Source organism: Sminthopsis crassicaudata, chromosome 3 (assembly GCF_048593235.1).
Source record: "Sminthopsis crassicaudata isolate SCR6 chromosome 3, ASM4859323v1, whole genome shotgun sequence".
Classification (NCBI taxonomy): domain Eukaryota; kingdom Metazoa; phylum Chordata; class Mammalia; order Dasyuromorphia; family Dasyuridae; genus Sminthopsis; species Sminthopsis crassicaudata.
Genome location: NC_133619.1, coordinates 26,631,360 through 26,657,006, shown reverse-complemented (window position 1 = coordinate 26,657,006; position 25,647 = coordinate 26,631,360). Strand labels below are relative to the sequence as shown.

The following is a 25,647-nucleotide window of genomic DNA, read 5'->3' as shown; positions in this document are numbered from 1 at the left end:
GGTCCAGATGTGAGGGAGAAGGAGCAACTGGCCACTTTATAGAGGAGACAGGGCGGGTATCCCACCTGAGCCATGAGTCTTAAAAAAACTCAAATGAACTCAACATTCCAAGTTGTAGCTGGTAGTCCAAAATATTCTTTGTCTCAGTAATCAGGCTGATGACGTGTTGCAAAATTGTCGCCTTTTTTGGGTGAAATGTCTAAAATTTACTTGCCTTATTTCCGAGGTGTTCTCTTTAACATAAAGAACTCCATGTGCACCCATATAAACACCAACAGGACTATGGGAGATCTTTTGATTTCTTCCCAAAATCTAATTTTATGTCATTCATTGAATATTCAGGATTTTGCAAAACTTTCCATTTATGCTTTGTGCTACTTAACTTATTAATTTAATTCATGGACTACATCTGCTTAGTCTAATGAAAAATACTTGTACATAGCAAGCTTAATTGGAATTTGGAAAATAAATCCAAATTTATTTGGATTATTTTGAGTTGAGAATTGTAATTTATTCTGGAGAGCTATTGTCTCACCAAAGCATTTCATTTCAGTTTCAAAAAAGAACAGTGAGTCAATTATTAAGTACATTTATAGTCAAGGGGGAAAAAAAGAAATCACTTTCCTTTTGCCCCAATTTACTTTCCAAATACACATTTAAAAAAAAGTTTTATTGATGCCATTTGTCTTTATATCATGGTGATTTTTGGATCTCCGAATCCATAATTGTTAAGACATTTGTACGCATCAAAAAAAAAAAAAATTAAATAGCCTGATTAATGACACTTACTCTGATATAGTTAATTAAGAAGAAGGGACATCATCAATGAATCGCTAGGGAAACCTTTATAACATAGTGTCTATTAAAAGTGATTCCTAGCTGTAGGGTACAATAATGGGGTGCTAATTCTGAAAGCACACAGTGCTGTCCCACAAAGACATCAAGATTTGTAGGAAATCAACCCTCCAGCAGTCCTGGCAAGCCAGACTGACCCCAGCAAATGAAAATAATCAAAAGTAATTAGAAGCGTGCTGGACTACTCCTCGGAGATCTGTGCAGGAGAATAAACATGCCTGAGTCCTGCGAGCCTCTGAAAAGGCCCATGTCTGAGCTGTTAGGTGCCGTGACCTTGTCCACATAAAGATGTGATTTATGAAGTGTAGGGCCCAGCAGCAGGGCTTCTGTCTTCTCCTGGAGAACCAAATTACCGAGGTGGAGATTAACATGCTTTCAGTCGGGCCCATTTCCAGACCAAGGGAAATTTTTTATTTACATTTTTTTTTTTTTTTTTTACCTTTAATTTCCTCTTCTCCTTTTTAACAGCTTTTTGGCTATGGGGAAAACACACACACACACACACACACACACACACACACACACACACACAGAAACCCAACCAAACTGGGGTCCATCAAAATATGATGGGGATTGAAGAATTGCCCAGCCATGATGATTTGTATTGATGTAGGAGACTTTTCAGTTCATTTTTGTTTGTAAATTCACATCATGTAGAATTATTTTGCTGGATTTCTCTGTCTCTGTCTCTCTCCCTATCTCTCTATTCTATCTCTCTCTGTCTTTGTCTCTCTCCTTTTTTTTTTTTTTTTTTTTGCTCCTCCACCCCCCAGCTCTGGTTTACAAAATTCACCAAGGTGAAATGCTCCACCATCTAATGAAATGTTCCCCTAATTAAAAACAAAAAAAAAAAAAAAACTCCTCAATCTTACAATAGAGCTTTCTTAACTCCCTGATTTTAACTTTATCTTTTATACTATGATTGTCTAGGGAAAAAAAAAAGGAGAGGAATAAGGAAAATAAATTTGTAGTCCTATATATTGTAATATGGAGAGGAAGGGAAGGGAGAAAAGGTGAAAAGAACAGGCATTTTAGTGAAGAAACAACCCCAAAGAATCAACTCCTTGGGTGAACTCTCAAGAAAATCTCCCCCATCCTAAAGGCATTTCTCTACTTTTCCCCGTCTCCACTATGGTTAGATGAGATTTGGCAAAACTCCATGATGAACAGTAAAAAGCAGCATTGACTTTTTATAACGAGTCAATATCCCTACACAAAACTAATTTAATTAACGTGCAGTTATTGCACAAGAAAATGTCAATTTCTCTATTTATTTCATCCTCCTCCTACTCCTCCAACTTGTCTATTTGAGATGGGGTTGAACAGCATCTGGGATGCATGGGCCTTTGCTGGAGAAATGTAAAATGTCCCTTCTGCTAGCTCAAAAAAAAAAAAAAAAAAAAAAAAAACCAAGAAAAGAAAAGAAAAGAAAAAAGAAAGAAAAAAAAAAGGAAAGAAAGAAAAAAAAGAAAAAAGTGTTTAAAGCAAGTCAGCTGGAGCTCAGTGTGTGTTTAGTCACCTTTAGAAACCTAATGCTGCAGAATTAAGCTAACTCCCCTTTAGGCTGGGGTTATGAAGTGCCTTTCCCTATAAACTAAAAACATAATGTCAGGGCGAATGGGAACATACTTTATTACATTTATGGTACTGAAAACTGCCAGCAAGTTGTCTTAGGTTTAAATATTGTCCTCTGTAGAGTGTTCCAGTGCTGTTTGTCCACAGGAAGCCTATTAAAAGTGGACAGTGCAGTTATTTCATCTGGCTTTGGCTGGACTGCTTTCCTTTGCTTTAATGATGTCCTGGAATGCACCATGCCCACAGGGTCTCCATTAGGAGAACTTTTACTTCTGGGACGACCATGAAGTTAAAGGCTTAAAAGAGGCATCAGCTTACACCCTTTTGGGAATCACTTGAAGACTGGAGCACTAACTTCTTACCCCTTTAACTAATATATTGACTTATTTTAAATAAACAATGGAAAAATGAAGGCAGACCAAGTGGCCTTATTAGAAATCTTGGGGCCTCTTTAAGATCCCCCGGTTCAGGCAGCTGGGGGTGGGGAGGTTGGGGAGGAAGGAAAGGGCCCGAGGAGGGTTTATGCCCTTTTCAAACCAGGAAGCAAACACATTAACCTCTCCCACCCCACCCCTGCCATCAGCCAAAGGGGATCTTTACAGCTCCCAGGGAATATATCAGCTCACACTCAAACTGCAGTCTCTGATCTCATGGCCTCTCAGTTCTGGGATGTCTATTCATTGTAAATAAGAATTAATAGAAACAATCGGATCTTTTGGAGAGTTAAAGAAAAAAAACTTATTCTTTCTAATAAACACTAAAAGGAGATGCTCCCTCCCCACTTTGTGCATTCCAAAGGTCTATTCGTTGGTTACAGTTTGTCCTCATGTTCTATCCCCTTAATATTTAGATCATCTGTCCTGATACTTGTTTGCGAATTAAAGCTGGTTTGAGATTATAGTAAAACCATTATTTTTAATAGCCCATTTCAAGGGCAGGGCTAAACACCGCAGAGCATGCATGTGACTGATTGCCGCTGCTAGACAGCAGCTTTTCTAGATTAATTTGTAACCGGGAACTACCGTAAACAGATTTCACCAGAAATCCCAAGGAATAGAGGGAATTGGTGGTGGTATTTGGCTCCTTGTATTTATTTATTGTTTTAGAAGCCTCCTAATGAAAAGCAAGCTAACTGGAAAAGAAAGTTGGCCTCTTGGGGAACTGGAGGGGGGAAGAAAGAAAAGGGGGGAACCTCCCAAACATTTTCCTTCCCTTCTGATGAGTTGAGATGGGTCAATGGCTCCATATATTCTCCCGAAAGGATACTCATTAAAATGACCAGAAGCTTCTTGTAAAGGGGTTTCATCAGCTTCTCTAGGGGTTCCAGAGCAAGTCAGGAGAATAGGGCCTTGCTTCCAATTTACTTATTTATCTAGGCTTAATTCTGGGGCTCTGCCTATTACTTCTTATGTCATCTTGGGGCAAATCAATTCTCTGCCTCAAATTTGGCTAGATCAGGGGGCTCTTAATCTGGGATCCCCACTCTCATGCACTGATATCAGGATTTGTGAATTTGGATGGGGGAAAAATGACATCTTTATTTTCAGTAATCTCTGGTTTTCTTTGTAATATTATGTAGTTAAAAAACATTATTCTGAGAAAAGGATCCATAGCTTCAGCAGGCTTCCAAAGAGATCCCTAGTTTAAAAAAGGTTAAGAATCCCTGTTCACTAGATTATCTCAAAGGGACTTTTGCAACTTCAAAATTTTGATTTTTTTGCATTATCTCAAAGGTGATTTTGCAACTTCAAAATTATGATTTTTTTTGCATTATCTCAAAGGTGATTTTGCAACTTCAAAATGTTGACTTTTTGAATTATCTCAAAGATGCTTTTGCAACTTCAAAATTTTGATTCTTTGCATTATCTCAGAAGTGCTTTGCAACTTCGAAATTAAGATTCTTTGAAATAAGACCGAGGGTGGGTGTTAATGAATGCCCTTAAAAAAATCTAATAATTCGGATTATTAGAGGCAATCAATTAATAGATGGGAAGGGAGAGACAAGTGCCAGGTTTTCTCTGCTCTGCTGGAGACCTCCCAAATTCTAAAGCCTCTTCTTTCATTCTTTGCAGCTGGAAAATGCAACGGGCACCAAAGCAATCCCAAAGCCTTCTAGCTCCAGATAAATTACTTGTGCTCTTGGCCCAGGTATAGGAGAGTCGGCTTTGGACTGTTGTCTCTTTGGGTTATGTTGGGAGAGAAGGGTGTCTAGAAATAGTCCCCGTAGGGCCGGCTGCAGGATTTAGAGGCTGTCTAGAAACAGTCAAATTAGCCAAAAGTAGGGCGGGGAGGGGGTGGGGGAGAGGTGCAAGCCCTCCCCTGCTGCATTTTCCTTTAATCTTTGCAGAACTGGGCTGTGAGATGTTGAGTCCCTACTATGGCCCCAGGATCTGGCTCCCTCCCTGCAAGGGCCAGTACCTGCAAGGCAGCGAGGGCCGAGGCTCTCTCCCTTTGCAATCCAGGCTACTGCAAGGTCCTGCTCGGGCTCCCCATTAATTCGGGTCACATCGCCATCTACCGGCTCGCGCTGGAAACGTCACCCATCTCAGCCTCCTTGTATGTCATCTCAGCCTTCCCCCTCCATCCTCCTGTTAAAGCAAATAATAATACTAATAGTAATAAATGAAAGCGGGTGGGAGAAGAGGATGGCGGTGGGGGAGGCCTCTTTAGAGTCCTTTCCATGAAATTTTGATTTAGGCAGCCTCTGCTATTGATACCCCCAAACCCTTTTGTTTACCCACCCACATTTCCTCTCTTTCAGGTCAGCTTTGTCAAGGGGGGGAGAAGGGGGAGCGGGGCGGGGAACGGTTATCAGGACCCCTGATCAGGCCGTACCGTCGAAAGCAATCGGTTCCCCAGATTACTTGTATTTAATACACAATGCATCATAAAACAAATCCCTCATCCTGACAGGAAGAAAATAGAACAGCTCATAGCTCGAGCTGGTCCAATTTATGGCTAAATTAAAAAAAAGGCTCCAACAATGGACAAGTTGAGGAAGGGCAGGAAATCAATGGCCAGCAAACCGGGGGCTCTTAGAGGTTCCCAAGCACCAGACTCTCTGGGAATCTCGGACCAGGTTGTAGGTTATTTACAAAGGATTTTTCCTGTCCTACCTACCACTGCTGTGCGATTTTCCCTTGAACAATAGCCATTATCTGAAATAACAGTTCAATGTCACAGATAACTGGCCACTGAAACGAATTAATCTCCATCTCTTGTCACTGCCTTTCCCCTCCGCCTCCTTTTTATTATTAATATTTTTTAAATCGACATTTCGCTTTGGAGATATTACACACACAATACACACACGCGAAAATAGAAGTGGGTGGCCCTTGCAAGAAAAGATAAAGTTGAACGTGCTTCACCCCCCCCCACTAGACAAAAAAAAAAAAAAAAAAGACATTTATTGAGCCACTTAATATATTTTTTTTCTCCAGCTTTTTTGCTATTAAGTCAAGAAAAGAGATGGGATTTGCTCATTTACGGAATCTTAAAAATGAAATTGGGAATTTAAAATGATTTAGCTCTGACCCGTGGATTTTTGCTTCATTCTCCTAGTGGAAGTAAACTCAGAGACCTTGTCAAAGCTACTCCTTCCAAAGAACTCTTTCCGTGAGATTTGTTTAAATGAAATGTGGACATTCATCTGAGTAAATAATTAGATAGAAGATAGGGGCATTCCCCCAAGGCAGCACGTTTATTGCATAAAACACAAGAGGATGATATTATATGGCATAATTCTATTTAGGAAGCTCCAGCTATTTTTACAGTATCAAAGAGAATTTGCAAAATTCACCAGATGGTCTTGTCATCTTCCCCAAATGTTTTTTTTTTTAAAGATTTTTTGTTTATTTTTACGAAAATTGCACATTAGTTTACGCTTTTTTTTTTCTTTTTAGAATATAGTTCAACAACAACAAATAAATAAATCGAGCGTTTCTTTTAGTTCTTAAAACCAAGAGAGGGAAAAGATCTGAGTAAGTGCTTCTGACGCGTACTCAGTCAAACTAGCCCCGACTACGCCAACTTGCTTCTCTACTACAATTTAGCCAACATTGTTTGCTCCTCGTCTCAGAAATCCTCATTTTCCCTAAGTGAGGATTTTCTGGAGTGTTTAGTGTGAGAGGAAGCTCTGCCGCCCACAGACTCATCCTCCCCTCCCCTCCCCCTTTCTGTACACACCCATCTTCAATCTACACTCACCCTCCCTACTCAGACACCCTCACCCCCCCTTCTTCAAATACCCCCCCCCAAGGTATAGTCTTTCCTTTCCCCCACCCTTCTCTTACCACCGCCCCCAGCCCATCCCTATCCTAAACACACACACACACATACACACACACACACACACACACACACACACACACACACACACAAGCACTCACACTTGTACTTTTCAGAACATTGAAACAGACGAGATTTCCCTGCGGAAAGAAATCCTGCCTTCCAAGATCTCCCTATTGGTTGTTTACCCGGACGAAAACGACATGCTTTTTTTTTTTTTTCCTTTCTTTCTTTCTTTCTTTTTTTTTTTAAGGGGCAGGGTGCATCCATAATCAGCCTACCCCTATAGGACTTCTGTCTTGGCGACCTTTTTGTGACCTCTCCCGCCAGAGTAGGCTGCTGTCACTTTAAAAATTTACTGAAAGAGGAGCCTCTGTCTGGCTTCCGATCACTTGGAGCTGGGGGAGATAGCTCCCTGGCTCCCTCTCCCTCGTCTCTTTCTGGATGGCCGAGCAGATCCTCTTTAAAGGGACAGTTCATGAAATAGAATCCCGGACAGCTGAGAGCGGAGTTGCAAATAGGGAGGCGATCCCGTGAGGGTCTCGGATTGGGGGAGAGAAAAAAAAAAAGCAGGGGTGACTAACTTCCGTCTCCCCTAGCCCGACCCCCACCCCATCTTTTCAAAGGCTCTAGCACCCCCTCCACCTCCTTCCTGCTTTTATCCCCCCTTCTTCTGTTTCTTTTTTCTTTTTTTTTTTTTTTAAACTGGGAGAGAGAGGTGGAAGTTTTAGTGGTTCTCAGATAACTTTCATTACACATCGGGCTGATAAGCGCGAGAGAAAGTGAGAAAAGAAGGTGATGTGAACCAGTAGGAGCTACGCTTAGGAGGGGAGGGGGAAGCAAGGAGCAAAAAAAATATATATTCCTAACCCCCTTACCCCCTAACCCAAACACCCCTCCCCCCTCCCCAGAAGAGACGAGTGCCGAGTCTTCACTTCGGGTGGTTACAAAAAAAAGATACATTGTTGCCTGATGATTAAGCTACGAGATCGCGTGGTCCGAGCGAACGGCAGCTCCTAGAGACGGACTAAAGTTAGCCGAGAGACCCATGTGGAAGCCGGGGAGTGATTATTTTAATCGCGAAACGCTGCTCGTCATCGGCTGAAAGATCGGCTGGCCCAGAACTTCAGGGCTCATTATTGTTATTATTTTACTCTTCTGTGATTGCCTTTTTTTTTTTTTTTTTTAAATTGCTGGGAGTTAAGTCCTTAGACATGTTAAGGTAAGAGACCTTTCTTTCAAATTTAAAAAAAAATCTTCCCGGAGTGCATAGTTTGGTAACTTCTGACATTCTTCCCCCCCCCCCCTTTTCTCTCTCTCTCCCTCCTCCCCTCTTTTCTGTCTTTTTTTTTTTTTTCCCCAACTCTTCCTAGTGCAGCGGCAGCCCCTGCGCTTATCTACGTTGCTAAGGCTGCCGATTTCCTTGTTCCTCCTTCGGAACGCAGCGGTCTACTAGTCTCGGGCAGCCCGGCTGGTCTCTGGGGCAGGGTGGGTTCCCTGTCTCCCTGTTGCTTCTCTCCCTCTCCCTCCCTCCCTCTCTCCTTCTTTTTTTCCCTCCCTCCTCTCTCCTCCTCCCCAGATCACTAGTTGTGTGTGTGTGTGTGTGTGTGTGTGTGTGTGTGTGTGTGTAAGTGTGTGTGTGTATGTGTGCGCGCGCTGGTGTGCCTGCATCTGAGAGTCCTACAAGGTGTGGCTGCCAACACTCTGAATTCCTGGCACCGACTTTGCTTCTTGAGAGCTCTCTTCGGCCAAGTTCCACCTTCCCAAGTTGCAGCCTTGCATTTCCAAGACCGAATGCTTCGCGAAAAAAGTTACTCTCGGACCCGCGGGCGACATCGTAGGGATCCCCCCCCCCCTTAATCCCCTTCTGTCTTCTCTAACCCCCCTTTCCCTTTCTTGTTTGCAAAAGGGCCTTTCTCTCCAACCTTTCTAAAGGAATTTTAAAAAGCATCCTCTTCTTGGAGCATGACAGCTTTTCTAAACCTTGAGTGTGGTGGAGGAAATCGCAGAGCATTAGTCGCCGCTGCATTTTCATTTTAATTTCATTTCATTTTTAAGTCAAGATTTGCTAGACTCTTAAAGCGTTGGGGAGATCGCTGCAGAGCGAACGAGTCCAAAGTTAATCATTCACAGGAGAGGGGGAAAAAGTTTCTGCAAAAGTTAAGTCTTAAGCTTTGGAGGGAAGAGAGTGAGATTCAGAAAGTCATTTGTGGGGGAAAATGCTCAGAAAAAAAAAATAATAATCCTTGGACTGAGATGTTTAGAAAGACGTCCCTTGGAAATGAGCTCAGTTTCTTAATTTGCTGTTGACTGGTAATTGCCATAATGTTAACACGGAATAAAATTACACGTAGGATTTTTATGTGAAGTGTATGTAATACTTCTCTCCCCCCAGCAAAAAAAAAAATAAATTAAAAAAATAAAAAAAAGGAAGGGGGTATGGGAATGGCTTGAAATTGAAGTGGCCTGAGTCTTTCTGACTGAAATTAACAACAGTTTTCCATCTCTCCCGGAAAATATAAAATGTAACTCCTGCTGCATTTCATTGACTGGGTCCATTTCCTTCGTGAGACACTAATCCATGATTTCTGGGAAAAATGTATATCAAGGGTGAGCTAGCCCCTCCTCCCCCAAACAAAAACCTATCCCTAACACAATTTCGGTGACTATTTCAGAATATGCAGTGAGGCTGATATTTACGTGACACTTGAAAGCTAACTAGAAGCACCCTTTACCCTGGAGATTCATTCACTTGGGCTTAAGAAAATAGCCCTAAAGTTTATATATTTTTTTAAAATATAATTTTATGTAGATGGATAGATAGTTAGGAGTACACAGAAGAAACTGTAAGTCACTTTTTTTCTTATTCTTTTCTTTTCTTTTTTCTTTTCCTTTCTATTTTTTTTTTAAAGAGGCAGAAACTAACAAAGTCTTGTGTTTGATAATTTTTTTTTTTTTTTTTTTTTTGGACTACTCATTCATTGCTCTTTAATTGCCTTATGGTCAAAGCCTCATTCCTACTATCTGTTCCCTTCTAAGCCTTAGGGGTTTGTCCCCTTGAAGTCTGTGGTGAGTTAATGACCTGGAGCTGCTTTTGGGTGATTACCTGAATTCTATGCAGAACAGCTTTGGGGCTGGATAAATATACTTTAGATTATTTTAACCTTTATAGGGACCCAGATAAAGCAAATTTCTCTCCCCCCTCACCCTGTTCTTTTAATTAGTTAATTTGAGATCTCAACTATATTGTTTAGTATTTGATAAAAAACTTCCTTAAGTTTGTATTAACTCTCTGATATACAATGACAGGATTCCTACCGATTCACTCAAAAGACCAGGAATACTGAAACATTTACTTTTATAAAATTCAAAAATAATGTACTTAGTAGCTGAAAGCAAAATAAAATGCTTATTAAAGACTTTAAAATAGACAGAAATTTGACTTTTGTTGATTTTATTTTTCTTAGTACAATCGATATTGTCTACTAAGGCCAGACAAAAAAGTCTGAGGATTAAATAGTTGTATCCAGTCATATAGTATTAATAATGTATGGTGATATTTTCATATAACCTGTTTGCATTTGCTTATAATTTGTATTTGTTTATTATCTGCATAATTGGAACCATTTCTTAGTTTGTGTTAAAATACTAAGTTGCCATGTTTTGCATGAGTATTTACATGATTTTTCCTTTTCTTTTTTTTTTTTTTTTTTTTTTTTTTTTTGGTTTGGTATAAAAGCTTCTATTATTAGTCAAATCCTATAATTTGCTTCAATTAAGAGTATGATCTAACTGTTGTATGATGGGAAGAACAGATTATTCAAAGGAGATTAATAACTTTTACTCTAAACTTTATTTAATTGAATCAATTCAAATTAAAACCAATTTGAAAATCCATATTTCCATGATAAGAATACAGAAACCTGGAAAAGTGATGGTTTATTTAAGATGCATTATGTTAATGAGTAGTGGTCAGTATTATTTGTGATAAAACCAAATTTGATAGAATTAATTGTTTTAAAGTCAGTGTCACTTATTCATGCAGAGCAAGGGGATCAAAGCTTGAAAAAAATGGACACAATTTTAGCAATAGTTATTTTTTTAAAAAACAGAAATCAACATATTATTTATTATTAAAGATTTGTTCCTTCTATATTCATTCGAATTTATTGTAATACTCCTCTTCCCTTCTTCTCCTCTCTTCTCCCTTCTTCCCCCTCTCCCCCCATAAAAGATTCACTGGAGAAACATACATTTCAGTGAAATGTCTTTAAGTAATTAACCATTTCCTCATTTAGAGATACATGATTTATATTTTCAGCAATGTGCTAGGATGGGTATGGAAAGATTGATTGTCTTCCTCTTCTTCCCAGATATTAGATGAGTTTTGCAATGTGAAATACTACATAGATGCCAGTCAGCCAGATGTCGGGAGCTGGCTCAAGTACGTCAAGTTTGCTGGATGCTATGAACAGCACAACCTCGTTGCATGCCAGATAAATGATCAGGTATGTTGTAAATACTTTTCTGGACTTTGTCTGTGAGCTTTAAGGTACCAGCGAAGCCTGAAGAATAAAAATAACAGTGAGCCCCAGTAGACTCTTGTGGCCTGTTGCCTGTTCTACTGAAGGAGGAAGAGGTAGAGTCGGCATAAGACAGAATCAAGCCAGTTTGGGGAGCTGCTTGGGATATTGTTTATGGCGATTGTCAGGAGGATGTCACTTTATTTCTCCTATTATATTCCAGTGGGGTTGGAAAGGAGCATTTAATAATGTGTGATTTGTTGGTGTTCATTTTTCCCTTTCCCCCATCATCCCACAGAGGAACCAATGTATTTAGCTAATCAGGGATGGATTGATGAGAAAATTAGAGTTGCTAACAAAGAAACTTAATATTTGTTCTATGCAAGAGTCTGAATGACGAAGAGAAGCATGAGTTGTGTGCAGAATGTCATTTTACCTTTTTATATACTTTTGCTAAAAAAAACTAGAGTGGTAGTTGACATATTTTGCTTTTTCTCGGAGTTAGTTAAGTGTGTGTGTGTGTGTGTGTGTGTGTGTGTGTGTTGGAGGGAGAGGACAAAAATTCGTCTTCCCTCCTTGAATTGGAATGCTTGGTTTTTCTTGTGCTTTCAAAAGCTTTGAAGGATTGTATAGGCAGGCTTACTTCAATAGCTATGACTGAAGTAGGGAGCCTGAAAGGCGATCCTCACTTAGTTAAGTTGTTATGAAGGTTGCTGCTTAGTACAGCCAACACTCTCCCCCACCCCCACCCCCCCCATCTCCCCAGGACCAGGTGGTCTTCCTGTGCATTTGTGCTTTATTTAGGCACATTGGTAGGTTAGCTTGAGCCCAATGAAGGATCATTTATTGGTTTTAACCCAATGGTTACTTAAATAGAGTGAGCTTCAGAAGATTATCTTGAAATGGTTATCCAGTCAAATTTGGTTTAAGCAAATCAACCAACCTGGTGAGAGGGAAATATCTTAGGTGGTGTTCCCCACAGAAAGCCTTTAAGTAGCAATGACACGATACATTTGCAAACCTAGATTTGAAATATCATTGAAGATCTCATGCAATGGGGTTTCATTTCATCAGCTCCTAGATGTTTTTCTGGTCTTAACTTTATGGGGTGGGCACTAAGATGTAAAATTAAATAAAATTATATTTTACCCAATTGAATATATATATATATATATATATATATATATATATATATATATATATATATATATATATATATATATATATATATATATATATATATATATTTGAAGCACCATGTTTAGTTAGATAAGTCATTCTGATATTAGAAAACAAATTGGAAGTTACCATTAGGAAATTAAAACCTTTACAATGTCATCCTAGTTTGTGTGTGAATAGAAATCTCATTGGATCAGTATTATAAATTAATGTCATTATCCACAGATAAAATTATTGAATACTTACTCTAAGAGTAAAGGTAATGGGTTTGACACTGGAAAATGACATATTTTGTGTTTCTTTTTAAAAAATTCAAGAATCATGGTATCCTTCCTTAAATTAAGAAATTCAAAAGGCATTTGAACAATGAAATAATAAAATCTATGACAGTATATTTACTGATAATTGAAAACTGTCTGAAAACACAACTATATCCTCATTATCAGTATCATCTAGCTCTGAGAGTGAATGTCTTGATACATATTATTTTTGTTTTTATTTAATATTTCTGTAAGCTCAGATTTCAAGTCTTGAAATCTGTGCTGTTATTTTGGTTTATTTAATTCATTTGGGATTTGGAAGGAGGAGGTGGAGAGCAGTATCTCTTGATCCCTAATTATGAGCCATATTGTTATGGTTTTGATAATCTCCCAATTTGCTTATTGGTACCCTTTGAAGGGCATCTTTTAAAGTCTTTTATCGTCAGCAGAAAACACCCCGTTGTTCTGATAACAATAAATATTTTCTGCCTCCTTTCTGAAATGGTGTGCAGGGTGAAATGCTTCATCAGGAAAAGATAAAACACCCTTTTAGATGGACTCCATCAGATCCTATAGCGAATATTTCTGAAAGTACTTCTTTTTAACTTCTGCCTTTAGTGGGGGCCAGAGCTATGCAGGGCAACAGAATGTATATCAAGTGACCTAATTGTAAAGTTGACATTACATGGTCCAGTAAGTGTATCCATAAACAACAAAAGCAGATGTGCGGATCGCCCCCCACCCCCCATGCACATATGTACAGGCAGTCACATCTGGTTAGCTCTACAGCATGGTGAGTGTGCATGCATGTGTGTATATCTCTCTCTGAAAGCCGGTTAAGACCAGAAGGTCCCTTCCAGCTTTGATATTGTAAATGTTGGCCTAGGTGGGAAACTAACAGGACGCGCGTTCTCTGGGCTCCCCATGGCCGTTGTTTCACTCTGTTCTCAACAAGGAATAGGACCTGCCAAATGGTGAATAGACATAACTCATTACCTGATGTACACCCCCATTGTGTGCGATATTATTTACCACTGAGACATGGACAGAGACACTTGATCGGGAGAGGTTGTTAACCACTAATTACTTTAACTCACCTGTAAAACTCACAAGCAAACATAGCTCTTTCCCTGAAATAGGAAAGATCATTTGTCTGTACTCCGATCCTTAGACAGAACATGTGAGCTTGAAAGACAGGTATGAACCCTAGACTTCTAAAGGCAGGATTTCCAGATAAGTCTTCGTCTCTCAACTATAATTTAGTCAGTGTGTTAAGTGAGACATTTAACAAAGAAGAAAGAAAAAAAAACACTTAAAAACCAAAGTATCTCAAATCTTTTTTTTTTTTTTTTTTTTGGGTGGGGGGAATAGAGACTTCCCCTTTCATCCCCACCCTTTTTCCTCACAGCCTTTCATTCTTATATTTGATATCACATTTCGATGATTTAAAATCATTTCTGTAAAGGCAAGTTCTTTAAAATTGTATAAATGAGCTTGCTGAGATGAACAATTTGATAAGAACAGAATAAAGTCAAAACATGTATGTTGGCTATAACTCCAGTTTCATTTGATTGGGGGTGGAGTGGTTTTTAAAGGTAGGGTCTTTTTTTTGGGTTGTTATTTTCAAAAAAGAGTTAATATAAGACTTCTCAATTCTTCTCCTTCCATTATCTTTCTGGGTCTCTCATAAGTACAAAACACATATATTTAACTTGAGAATAGCATTCCATGAGTAGTTAATTTCAGAAGGGTTTTATTTTCTCAATGGACAGTTTCCACTGGACTGCTAAGAGTCCTGTCACCATTATTTGATTTTTTTTTTATTTTTAGACTGGCAAGTGCGAAATTTCTGGCAGCTTTGTTTTTTAACTCTGCTTACATGAAAAGCTCTACTTTATTATTTTTTAGAACTCTATTTCATTTGATTTTTGAAAATTATTGGAGTAGTGTTTTTAGAGTTAGAAATGATGAAAGTATTGGTATCACCCAAGTAAGCTATAATTTCTAGGAAAGAACAGATTTTGACTGATAGCCTTATTCTCTACTGAAAATATAATAATAACGGCAGTAATTCATCTTTTAAAAAGAAGGCCACGTCATATACATGAGTAAATTGAGACCACAATCGTACTCATGCTATAAAATACCAGATTTTTTTTTTTTAGTAATCAGTATTGTTTATACTCAAAGTATTCATTTTAGTTTAAAATTCTCTCTATAGTTTATGAATAACTCTGTAGAGTAACTATGTTATGGTTTTTAATTCTCTGAATTCCCTCATCCCCAAAGGATTGATTTTTTTTCCCCAAGATTCATATTGTTTTGGTTATTAATTACCAGACAACTTTTAGTACTCCCAGATGTCATGAAAAAATGTAAAATGTGGATTAGGTCAAGAAGGCAGTTTAATAATAATTACTCTGATAATTATTAATAATAATAGTTAACTTTCATCTAGCCTGTGAAGCTTTACAAATTGCTTTACATATATCCTCCCATTTTATTTATCTTCTCAACAATCCTGAGAAGTAGGTACTATTATTGTGCCCATTTTACAGGGGAGACAACTGAGGTAGATAGAGTTAAGCTTTTTGCTAAGTTACATGGCTATTAAGTATCTGAGGTTGGATTTAAACTCAGGATTTCTTGATTTCCTGTGAAAACTCCTTTTAACCTCCAACTATATGACATTAATAATTCAAATGAAAAGGAGAAAAGTGATTAGTTTATCATTATCTCTATAATGCTTAGAAAATCTACTTGTTTGGGATCATATATACCAAACATCAAGATGATTTACATAGATTAAAATAAAAAAAAAACTTATCAGTGTACTTATTATTTCCCTCTTAAGTACAATGGAAGCTTCATGGTAGTGGTGAGGAATTGTTCTTTTTCCTCTCTTGAATCCTCAGGACTTTGTTCATAATTAGGAAATCAATTGGCATTTGTTGGATTGAATTTTTTCCACTTTTCATCTGGATATTTTTACATGATTTAGACTTGGTGCATGTGGTCATTTGTAGATTGATGCTTTAAATCCTGCTAAATATCACCTTGTCTTAAAGATTTATGATACTGACTTTGGAGCCTTGGTCCTGCCACTTTCTGTTGGCATGAATTTGGGCTGCTCACTTACCAACCAAAGTACCCAACCATGCATTTGTTAAACCAGTCATTGTGCTGTTTGACATTTACAATCAAAAGCAAATAAAAAAATGGCTCCTGTCCTCAGGGTACTTATATTTTTATTAAGGAATATGATAGTAAGTAAGTACAAATTATACAGAGTGGACAGAAGGCCATCTCAGGGGGGAAGGTACTAGCAGTTGGTTAACTATTATGGGCCTCAGTTTCCTGATCTATAAAATTAGGGGAGTCAAATGGCCTCTGAAGTTCTTTATAATTCTTGATCCAAGATCCTATAAGCCTACCTATCCCTGGTACTCATGGGCATAGGGTATGGTGCTTTAGATATACTTATTTCTCTTTCCCCTTCTTAGAATTTTCATATAATATTATCGATCCATGAGCAATGCCCTGTGGACTTAGCAAGTAAGAGTTCAGGCCAAGAATGTCTCTAGTTCCATTCCACCAGAAGACGATATTTGTCTTTCATGTTAAGTCAAATAAAGTCAAGGAACATTTATTAAGCATCAAGTGCCAGGCAGTGGGGATACAAAGAAAGGCAAAAGACAGTCTTTTTTTTTTTTTTTTTTTTTCAAGGAGCCCACAGTCTAAAGGGAAAGAGAATATGCAAATAACTTATGTTAGATATATATGAGATAAACTGGAAATAACTAAACATGGAAAGATGTATGAATAATTTATTTGAATTTTTATTTTGCCTATAACATTCATGGAAAATGTGATCTTGTGTCATTGGAAGGGTATTTGGTCTTAATTGATTTCAAATCTCTAGATTCGACCCAGTTTTGATTTACCACTAGCAGTAATTAGTATTATTTTGGGGTTTTGTTTTCTGTAATTTCATTGGACCCACATCTGTATCCTCTACATTAAAAATGAACGACACTTGAATTCAACACCCCAAGCTTGTCCTGACATGGCCTATGCCTAGAAGATCCTTTTCAAAAACCCAAGCCCTTTGCAAATCTTGCCATTTAGAGAGGTGATAAGTCTTTCTCTCTCTCTTTTTTATTTTTAAGCAGAGTCTTGACAGCTGGTATTCAGTCAGCACAATGAGACAAAGTAGGCTGCTCATTCTGCATAAAAAGAAATTTGTTGATGAGAGATTATCTAATACTAGATGTATATTTTGGGGCAGTAATATATAGCATAATGGATGCCCCCAGAGAGAAAGCAAGGTTGTAATTCACTCAGTGGATTCTGCCAGCTCCCTTGTGGTTTATGAATGGCAGCAAGATTCTGTCGGGGATTCAGTTTGGAACAGGCATTTTTCTAGTGGGTGATTTACCTTATAAACTTTTAACTGCTTCCGGGACTGTCTTGGCTTAGATTGGCAGCCTCACTTTCCCTGGCCTCCTAAGTCCATGTCAATTAGCTGGGTTCTATTGGATTGCTGTAACCCTAGAGCTGTATTATTACTGTAAGCTGATTACGGGCTCAATTATCAGGTTATTTTCTTTGGCTTTTTAGTGAAATATTCTGCTTTTCTACATATTTTAATAAATGCAATTTGGTCAAGCAAGCTGTGCCGGTTTAGTCATCTGCTAATGGGAGATGTAAGTTTGTAGGCAGCAGCCCCCCTTCCCATGTCCCCTTTTTTCTTTCCTTTTTCTGAATGCTTTTTATAAGTATTTGCTTCCAGAGGCCTCTTGGGCTATTTACGAAGTTATTCTTTCTCAACGTCTTTCTTCTCTGCTTGTTTTGCACAAGTTTGTTTGATGTCAAAATTATTCATAGTTTTGGATTTTGGATTTTCTTGGCTTTTAGGGCAAGTTCTACTTTGATATCAGTTCCACTTTGCTAATCATCATGCCAGTTGGCAGGGCTGGAGGCCCGAGCTTCATGTTGGCCACCTGGTCTCATTCTGGGGTCTTCTACCCATCCTCACTTGAAGATGTCTTTCTCTGAAGAAGTGGCCTGTTCTTGATATAGAAACAATGGCCACAAACCATTGGCCAAAAGGAGGTGCCTCCTCAGGAATACCGGATGTCTAGGAGGGGCAGGTCCCACACAGTATGAGGTTGCCATCTTCCCATAGGGACCCAGCCCAGAATGTTTGAAGGGAAGGGCTCCTCTTTTGTAAAAGAGGTGAAAGTCCTGCTCTTTATTGCTGAAATAACATATTATAGAGAACAGCTTTTACCTTGTTTGATTTCAAATAACCTAATGGTTATTGTTGTCATAATTTTGGGTCTTTGGGTCCTTCAGGATGAGAGTTCCAGGTGAGAAAGCTCCTTCTATGATAGATGAACAGCATTTATTCATTGACTCGAGGGCCTGAGTTTGGTGATTTTCTCAGGAATATACAGGCAAGAATGTGTTCGAGGTAGCACCCTAGTCTCCATTGTCCAGTTTCCAATCCAGCCAGATTGTATAGTCTTTCTTTTTAAAAATCAGACCTGTGATTTCCCAGTGGGAAAACTCCTACTCATGCAGATGAGCTTTTTCTCAGTCACTCAGAGATGCCCAAGACTCTGAGGAATTAAGTGATTGTGACTCTGGGTTGTCCCTCTGTCCACTGTACTGTCTTGCCTTTCACAGTAAAGCAGACTAATTATAGTGTCTTAAAGGAAGTACAACAGCTGATTAGGGAAGTTCCATAGCTATGATTATCCCCATTTTACAGATGAAGAGACATTTGTATTTGCCCAAGATTGCACATGCTAGGGTGAGATTTGAGCTGTGTTCCCCCTGCTGCAAAAGCCAGCAGGATCCAGTCCTTCCATTGTTAGCTGATACGGCTTGTCCCATGGAGGCCAGTGAGGAGTTATCAGGATATATTTTAAGGAAGTGACAACTTTGGCCGGGTATAATGAGAAGAGTGTGGAACTGGAGTTAGAAATCCTGGCTCTGAGATTCATTATCTGTGCAGCACAGGGCAAATCATTTTAGTTTCCTGATTTCTAAAATGAGAACATTTGGGCTAGATAACATTCAGCAATCAATCCTAAAGCACTCTCTCTGTGAAAAGCTTGGAGAGAGGTTGGGATACAGAGATAAAAACTAACCAGCTCCTGCCCTCCAGAAGCTTATATTCTAGACATTTTCTACACAAGAATATTCTGCTCATCACCCATGTCAGGAAAGTCTAAGGCAAAGATTCTTAAGTTTTTGTATGTCCTGATATCCACTCCCACCTTCCCCCTTAGCAGTCAACTAAAGCCTATAAACCTTTTTTTCAGAAAAAAAGTTTTCAAATAATTGAAGGAAATACCACATTTCAGGTAGAAATCAAGATATAATTTATTTTCCCATTCACATTCTTAGAACCCCTGAAATCCATCTATGGGTCTCCGAGTAAGAAAGAGCCCCTCATCTTGACCAATTTTCATTCATTTCTGACATAGGGGATATAAATATGCTTCCAAAATATTTAATAATTGTAGCTAGTATTTACATGATACATTAAGGTTTGCAATAATTATAGTACTAATGGCTAGCTTCAAGCATTGTATATATAAATCGATAAATTGTGTGTGTGTGTGTGTGTGTGTGTGTGTGTGTGTGTGTGTATAAAATCTCATTCAATACTTTCAACAATCCTGTTATTATCCCACTTTATAATTGAAGAATTATAGGAATTTACAATTTAGGAACTGAGTCTGGCAAAGATTGTGACATATCCAGGATCACAGAGCTAAGAAGTATCTGAGGCAGGATTTGAACTCAGGTTCCTGACTGAGTCCTTCGCCCTCTTCACTGTGCTACTTACTTGTCCCAGAAAATTCCAAGCTTGAAAGTCCAAATGACACAGGCTACATTTTAAGTCAGGGTCTTTTTCAAACCACTTCATGATGACATATATATATATATATATATATATATATATATATATATATATATACATATATATATATATATATACATATATATATATATATATATATATATATATACACATATATATATATATATATATATATATATATATATATATATATTTCTGCCTCCTCAGTTGAGTCAGCAGGGATGGCATCAAAGAATGGAGATGGCCAACCACTCCAACTAGAAAAAAAGAATAATCTGGAAAGTGCTTTTGGATTCTTGGTGCAGAAATAAAAGGCTTAGGGAGTAAGAGGCAATTGGAATGTGTTCAGGGCCCCAGGATGGGCACATTTGTGTGTGTCCTTGTGTGTGTAAGGCCCAAGTGAATATTAACAGGATTTGAGAGTATCTGTGGTTCTACATTATATTTTGAGACATGATTAATGCAGTTTGTCAGTGTTTGCTGGCATTAGATTATTTCCCCACATTTAGCCTGTTGATGTGGAATTAACACTTGTCTTTTAGTGGGGAAACCTAGATGGTGATACTTACCTGCTATGAAACTCTGGTAAAATCTCTGACAGTTTCTTCATCTATTTAAAAAAATAACAAAATTTATGCCTCCCAGCCACTAACAAAGATTAGTGAATCTTAAATAGTTATGAAAGCTCCTATGACATTAATATAGCATTTTAAGATTTGCAACATTTTGATTTCTATTCATCTTAATAACCTTGGATAACATCCCCATTTTATAGATGAGCAAACTGATGTTCAGAGAGGGATATATATATATATATATATATATATATATGTATTCCTTGTATATATAACTAATGATTTTTAGAGAGGGAAACTTGCTTGTATATATAACTAATGAGGTAGGATTTGAATTCCTCTCCCCTCCCTGAGTCTTTAGGATAAAGATTAGTGAATCTTAAATTGTTATAAAAGATGCTATAAAGATGCCATTTTAAGATTCACAAAATTTTGACATATTATTTCATCTGAATAATAACCTTGGATAACATCTTCCCCATTTTATAGATGAGCAAAGTGATGTTCAGAGAGGGGAGACCTGCTTGGTTTATATTAACTAGTAAGGTAGCATTTGAATTCCTCTCCCCCCCCCCCCCCCCGACTCTTTAGGATAAAAATTAGTGAATCTTAAATTGTTGTAAAAGATGCTATGACAGTACTATAGACTTTTAAGATTTGCAAAATTTTGACATATTCAAGGTTATTGTTAAAATGAAATAATATATCATCATCTCCATTTTATAGATGAGCAAAGTGATGCTCAGAGAGGGAGACTTGCTTGGTATATATTAACTAGTGAGGTAAGATTTGAATTCCTCCCCCCTTCCCGAGTCTTTAGGGTAAAGATTACTGAATCCTAAATTGTTGTAAAAGATGCTGTGACTGTAATACAGCATTTTAAGATTTGCAAAATTTTGACTTATATTATTTCATCTTAATAATAACCTTGTTTTAACATCCCCATTTTATAGATGAGCAAAGTGATGTTCAGAGAGGGGAGACCTGCTTGGTTTATATTAACTAGTAAGGTAGCATTTGAATTCCTCTCCCCCCCTGACTCTTTAGGATAAAGATGAGTGAATCTTAAATTGTTGTAAAAGATGCTATGACAGTAATATAGACTTTTAAGATTTGTAAAATTTTGATATGTCCAAGCTTATTATTAAGATGAAATAATATACCATCATCCCCATTTTATAGGTGAACAAACTGATGCTCAGAGAGTGAGACCTGCTTGGTATATATACATCTGCAGTAGAATTTGACCTCTTGTCCCTTCCCTGGGGCTTTTAAGGGGACGACAGACTTTAAGTTTTATTTGTTCCCAATGGTCTGAATCCCCGTTCTCCGACGAGTTCAGAATCTTGTCCTCAGGTGGCGCCATTGGATTCTGGGAGTTGGCTTTTGAAAAATGAGATTTTTTTCTAAATCTTTTCTTTTTCCGTCCCTTTCATTTTCAAACACATCCCTCTCATTCCCACGGAATCATCCCCTAGCAACAAAGCATAAGAAAGGAGGAGGAAACGAGGATGTTCCGCAGATAGGAGCAGCTCCTTCCCCATTGGTCCCTGCCCCGAGAGCCCCCTGGCCCCAGAGTAGCCGCGGCTCGCGCAGATGCAGCTGCACGGCCCGGGCCAGGCCGCCGCCAGCTGCGTACGCTCGGCCGTGGACGAGGCTGCGAGGCCCGCGCCGCCGTGGACGGGACTGGAGGTCCCGAGCGTGGCGTTTTCCTCCCCGACGGCATCGTCCTTGGCGCGCGGGCCAGGCCTTGGAGCGGTCAGTGGCCGGCCGCTTGGCAGATGGAGCCCTCGGGCCTAGCCGTCGGGGACTTTCCTGGAAGGGACAGAGTGCGGGCCGCTGCAGAGTGACCCCCGGCAGCCAGAGCCTCGGCTCGTCTCCCAATGCACATTGCACAGGGAGCGCATTTCGCTATTATTTCAATTATTACAACTTCCTGAATAGGTTGAAGGTCATTCATAATTCACGCTTCTGTCATCTTTAGACATGCCAAATGCAGTCTATTAAGCATAAATAAAACTTCCAGGGCCTTACCAGGAAAAGTAAACTGGGATTCCAAACAATGAGCCCTTGTTCATCTGTTTAAAAGTCAGCGAGCTTTGCTTTTTCTTTTTCTTTTTCCTTCTCTTTGCTCTGCTGACATTTCTTTCTTTCTTTTCTTTTCTTTCTTTTCTTTTTTTTCTTTTTTTTTAAATTCTTCTCCCTTTTCTGGTTCAATAAGTTATCGTGTAGATTGATGGGGAAGGCCAGATGGACCCTGGAGTTCAGGCAAAAAATGGTGGTGTAATACCCCACCTCCTTTTTGATTTTCCTTTACAGAGCAGGTAGTAACATGGTGGCTGGGACTGACTATTTGGTGAAATCACAGACGCTGACAGTTGGAAGCAGAATTTGGCTGAAAGTAAAATCTAGGCCTGATGAGCTTTCCTGGCAGATGTTCCCATTCTGACCTTTAGGAGTTTGTAATTTTTAATTTAATGTGTTTCCCCCCTCCCCAAAAACAAACAAACAAACAAAAACAAAAACAAAACAAAACAAACAAAAAAACCCCAAAAAGTCCTGATATGTTTAATTACTTGATATGTATAAAACATGTAAATGTATATTATATCATTTATGATTGCAAGTAATGATATTTTTTGGTTAATAGGGAAGATGAATAAGAAAAAAAAAGATAAATATTTCTGCAGTACATAGTATAAAAAGACTGTGTGGTAGATCAAATTCAGCTTCAACAATTTCTTTTTCTTCCTCTTTTCATTTTCCCTTCCTTCTTTTCTCCCTCCCTCCCTCTCTTCCTCCCTCCCTCTCTCCCTTCCTTCCTTCCTTCCTTCCTTCCTTCCTTCCTTCCTTCCTTCCTTCCTTCCTTCCTTCCTTCCTTCCTTCCTTCCTTCCTTCCTTCCTTCCTTCCTTCCTTCCTTCCTTCCTTCCTTCCTTCCTTCCTTCCTTCCTTCCTTCCTTCCTTCCCCTTTCTTGATTGTAAACCATCCAGAGATCTCAGAATTAGGCAGCAGTGCTGAAATTATGTCCACATCCAGTGTTTCAATAAGGAAGTACAGACAGTAAAGGTGGGGCATTCCCAGAAAGATGAACACTAATTTTCTTTAGAATCGATCATTGTTTCCTTTTCATATCTCTCCCTGGGAGTTATAGAAATTTTGATCGAGAAAGTTGAGTTCTTATGAAGTTTAAATGTATTTCTTGTTATTATAGAAATATAAGTAATTCACATCCCCATAAGTGTGTGTGTGTGTGTGTGTGTGTATGTATGAGAGACAGAGAGAGAGAGAGAGAGAGAGAGAGAGAGAGAGAGAGAGAGAGAGAGAGAGAGAGAGAGAGAGAGAGAGAGGGAGGGAGGGAGGGAGGGAGAGGAGGAGAGGAGAGAGGGAGGGAGGGAGAGGAGGAGAGGAGAGTGGGAAGGGAGAGAGGGAGAGAAAGATTAATTTATTCAGACCCAAATTCTTACCAGTGGACGTTAAATAAAAGAATAAAATGGGGGTGGAGGTGGGGGGAAGATACCTTGAGCTTCTAAAAATACTGAGTGCTCAGAGATCTGTACAAACTATTATGATGTTGCAACCATTTCACCTTTGGGGATTTGGAAGTTATCTGATAGGACAGAAAACCTCACAGAAATCACCAGTTTCTATTTGGAGAGTCTCAAGGAATTCTAGAAAAGCTTTGTTCATTAAGGGTCTCTCTTTGCAACATGAGGTGGTCTTCTCTCTCTTCCTGTGGGAGAGAGAGAGGCTAAGTTAATCTCCCTAGGCTCATAGCATCATCATTTGGAAGATACCTATGGGGATATAGGGTCCATTTTTCTGAAAGTAGAGAGGTTTTCTTTTGTTGTTCTAGACAGATGGGTTTTGTCACTTAATATATATGTAATCCTGGGGCAGTTCAAGTCACTTCTCTGAATCTCAGTTTTACCATCTGCAAAATAGGAATGAATGGCATCTGTATCACAGATTTTACTCTTTGTCAAGAGCTAATGAGATAAATAATTTAGAACTGTGAAATGCTATGTCAACAAAAAGCAGATATTCTTTTAAAAATAACTCTTTAGAAGAGATTCCACAGTAGCTTTTTTCTAGTGTTCATCAATTTATAAAGTAAAGATTATGTTTTCTTTAGGATATTGGATCTCTTTTTTTGTGGGGGGAAAGGAGATTTCTGTTATCTTTTCTCATTAAAAGCATGGATAAGAAAGAGTTCTTAACTCTTTTATCTGTCTTTAAGACTGCCTCTGACACCAGTTTTCTTTTTTCCCTGTAAAAACAAAGACTAGACAAATGACATAGGTAACATTTCTGCTCTGGTATTGTGGCCTGGATCACATTGTCGCTCGCCTGCCTGATATACAGCTGGAAAGAACTTTGTGACAAGGGGAAATTTGTGTTTTGAGGTGTTTTTTTTTTCCTCTTTGCATTCCATTTTAAAGATACAACTGCCAATTTTCATAAATGGTCTATAGACTCAAAAATACATATTGTATAAACAAATCTAACAAGGGATTGAATTTAAGCTAAAAGACTTTATCATGTTCTATTTCTTACTGAAAGAAAAATGAAAAAAAAAGGTTTATGACCTGAACTCAGAAAGAACAATTGTATGTTTTGTAGAAGACTTGATTTCTATAAATCCCATATTTGCAATATCCTGTGAGGTTGTTTTGAGGCAACAGATTATAATCTTGGCCTGATGTAGACCACCACTTCCCCCAGTTCTTGGCCAAATGAGATTTATGTGAATCCCTTTTCAAATTTGTATGTTTAAAGCATGCCTTGGGGACTTCATTTGGGGAAGAACCAACTAAATTATTTTGTTCCATTAGCTTTAAGTGGTTCCCACGGAGGTCACAGATGACAGAGGCTCTCCCCAAAAGCTCTCACCCAGGGGTGCGCTGGAGGGGCTGTAGAGGGGCTTTTATCCAGCTGGGTGGGGGAGACCACTGGGAATCTGCCCTCACTATGGCTGGTTCTTGCCAGTTCAAGACTCTTTCAGAAGTGCCATAAAAGTTCACTTAAAATTGGGGGAAAAACACCCCAAAGTGAAACCTGTTTTACTTTGATTTGCTAGTTTGGTCCTGGAATGCCACCTTTTACCTCCAATAAATAAGGCCATCGTCATTCCATACCTGCAATCTATCCAGTCTGTCTCTGTCTCTATTTATCTGTCTCTCTCCCCTGTCTCCCTTTCTCAACTTCCCTCCCTCCCTCTCCCCCTCTTCTCCCTTCCTCTTCTCTCCTCTCTGTTTTATTATGGTGTTTCTACCATTTCATCTTTTTTTTTTCTTTTTCTCTCCTTTCCCCTCCTTCTTCTGCTTTTCTCCCTATCCCTCTCTTCTCTCTTCCTTCCTTCTCTCCTCTCTTCTGTGTTTTTATGTGTATATGTATTCATATATATATTTGCATGTGTTTCATACACACACACACACACACACACACACACACACACACACACACACACACACACACACATACTCCTTGTTATAC

At 38.7% G+C, this 25,647-nt stretch overlaps 1 protein-coding gene across 12 annotated transcripts in view; it reads left to right on the top strand.

The window, feature by feature from the left end:
• The window catches only part of MECOM (MDS1 and EVI1 complex locus), a 678,098-nt gene that overhangs the window by 593,742 nt on the left and 58,709 nt on the right, over positions 1-25,647 (top strand). For 6 of the 12 annotated variants that reach the window (XM_074298148.1, XM_074298147.1, XM_074298145.1 and 3 more), the window contains one exon: positions 11,091-11,225. In XM_074298148.1, coding sequence (XP_074154249.1) covers positions 11,091-11,225 — 135 coding nt within the window. Of the gene's footprint in view, positions 1-6,798; positions 7,940-8,319; positions 8,555-9,386; positions 9,564-11,090; positions 11,226-25,647 lie in introns of those variants that run through there. The other 6 variants (XM_074298155.1, XM_074298154.1, XM_074298152.1 and 3 more) reach the window with 5 other exon arrangements.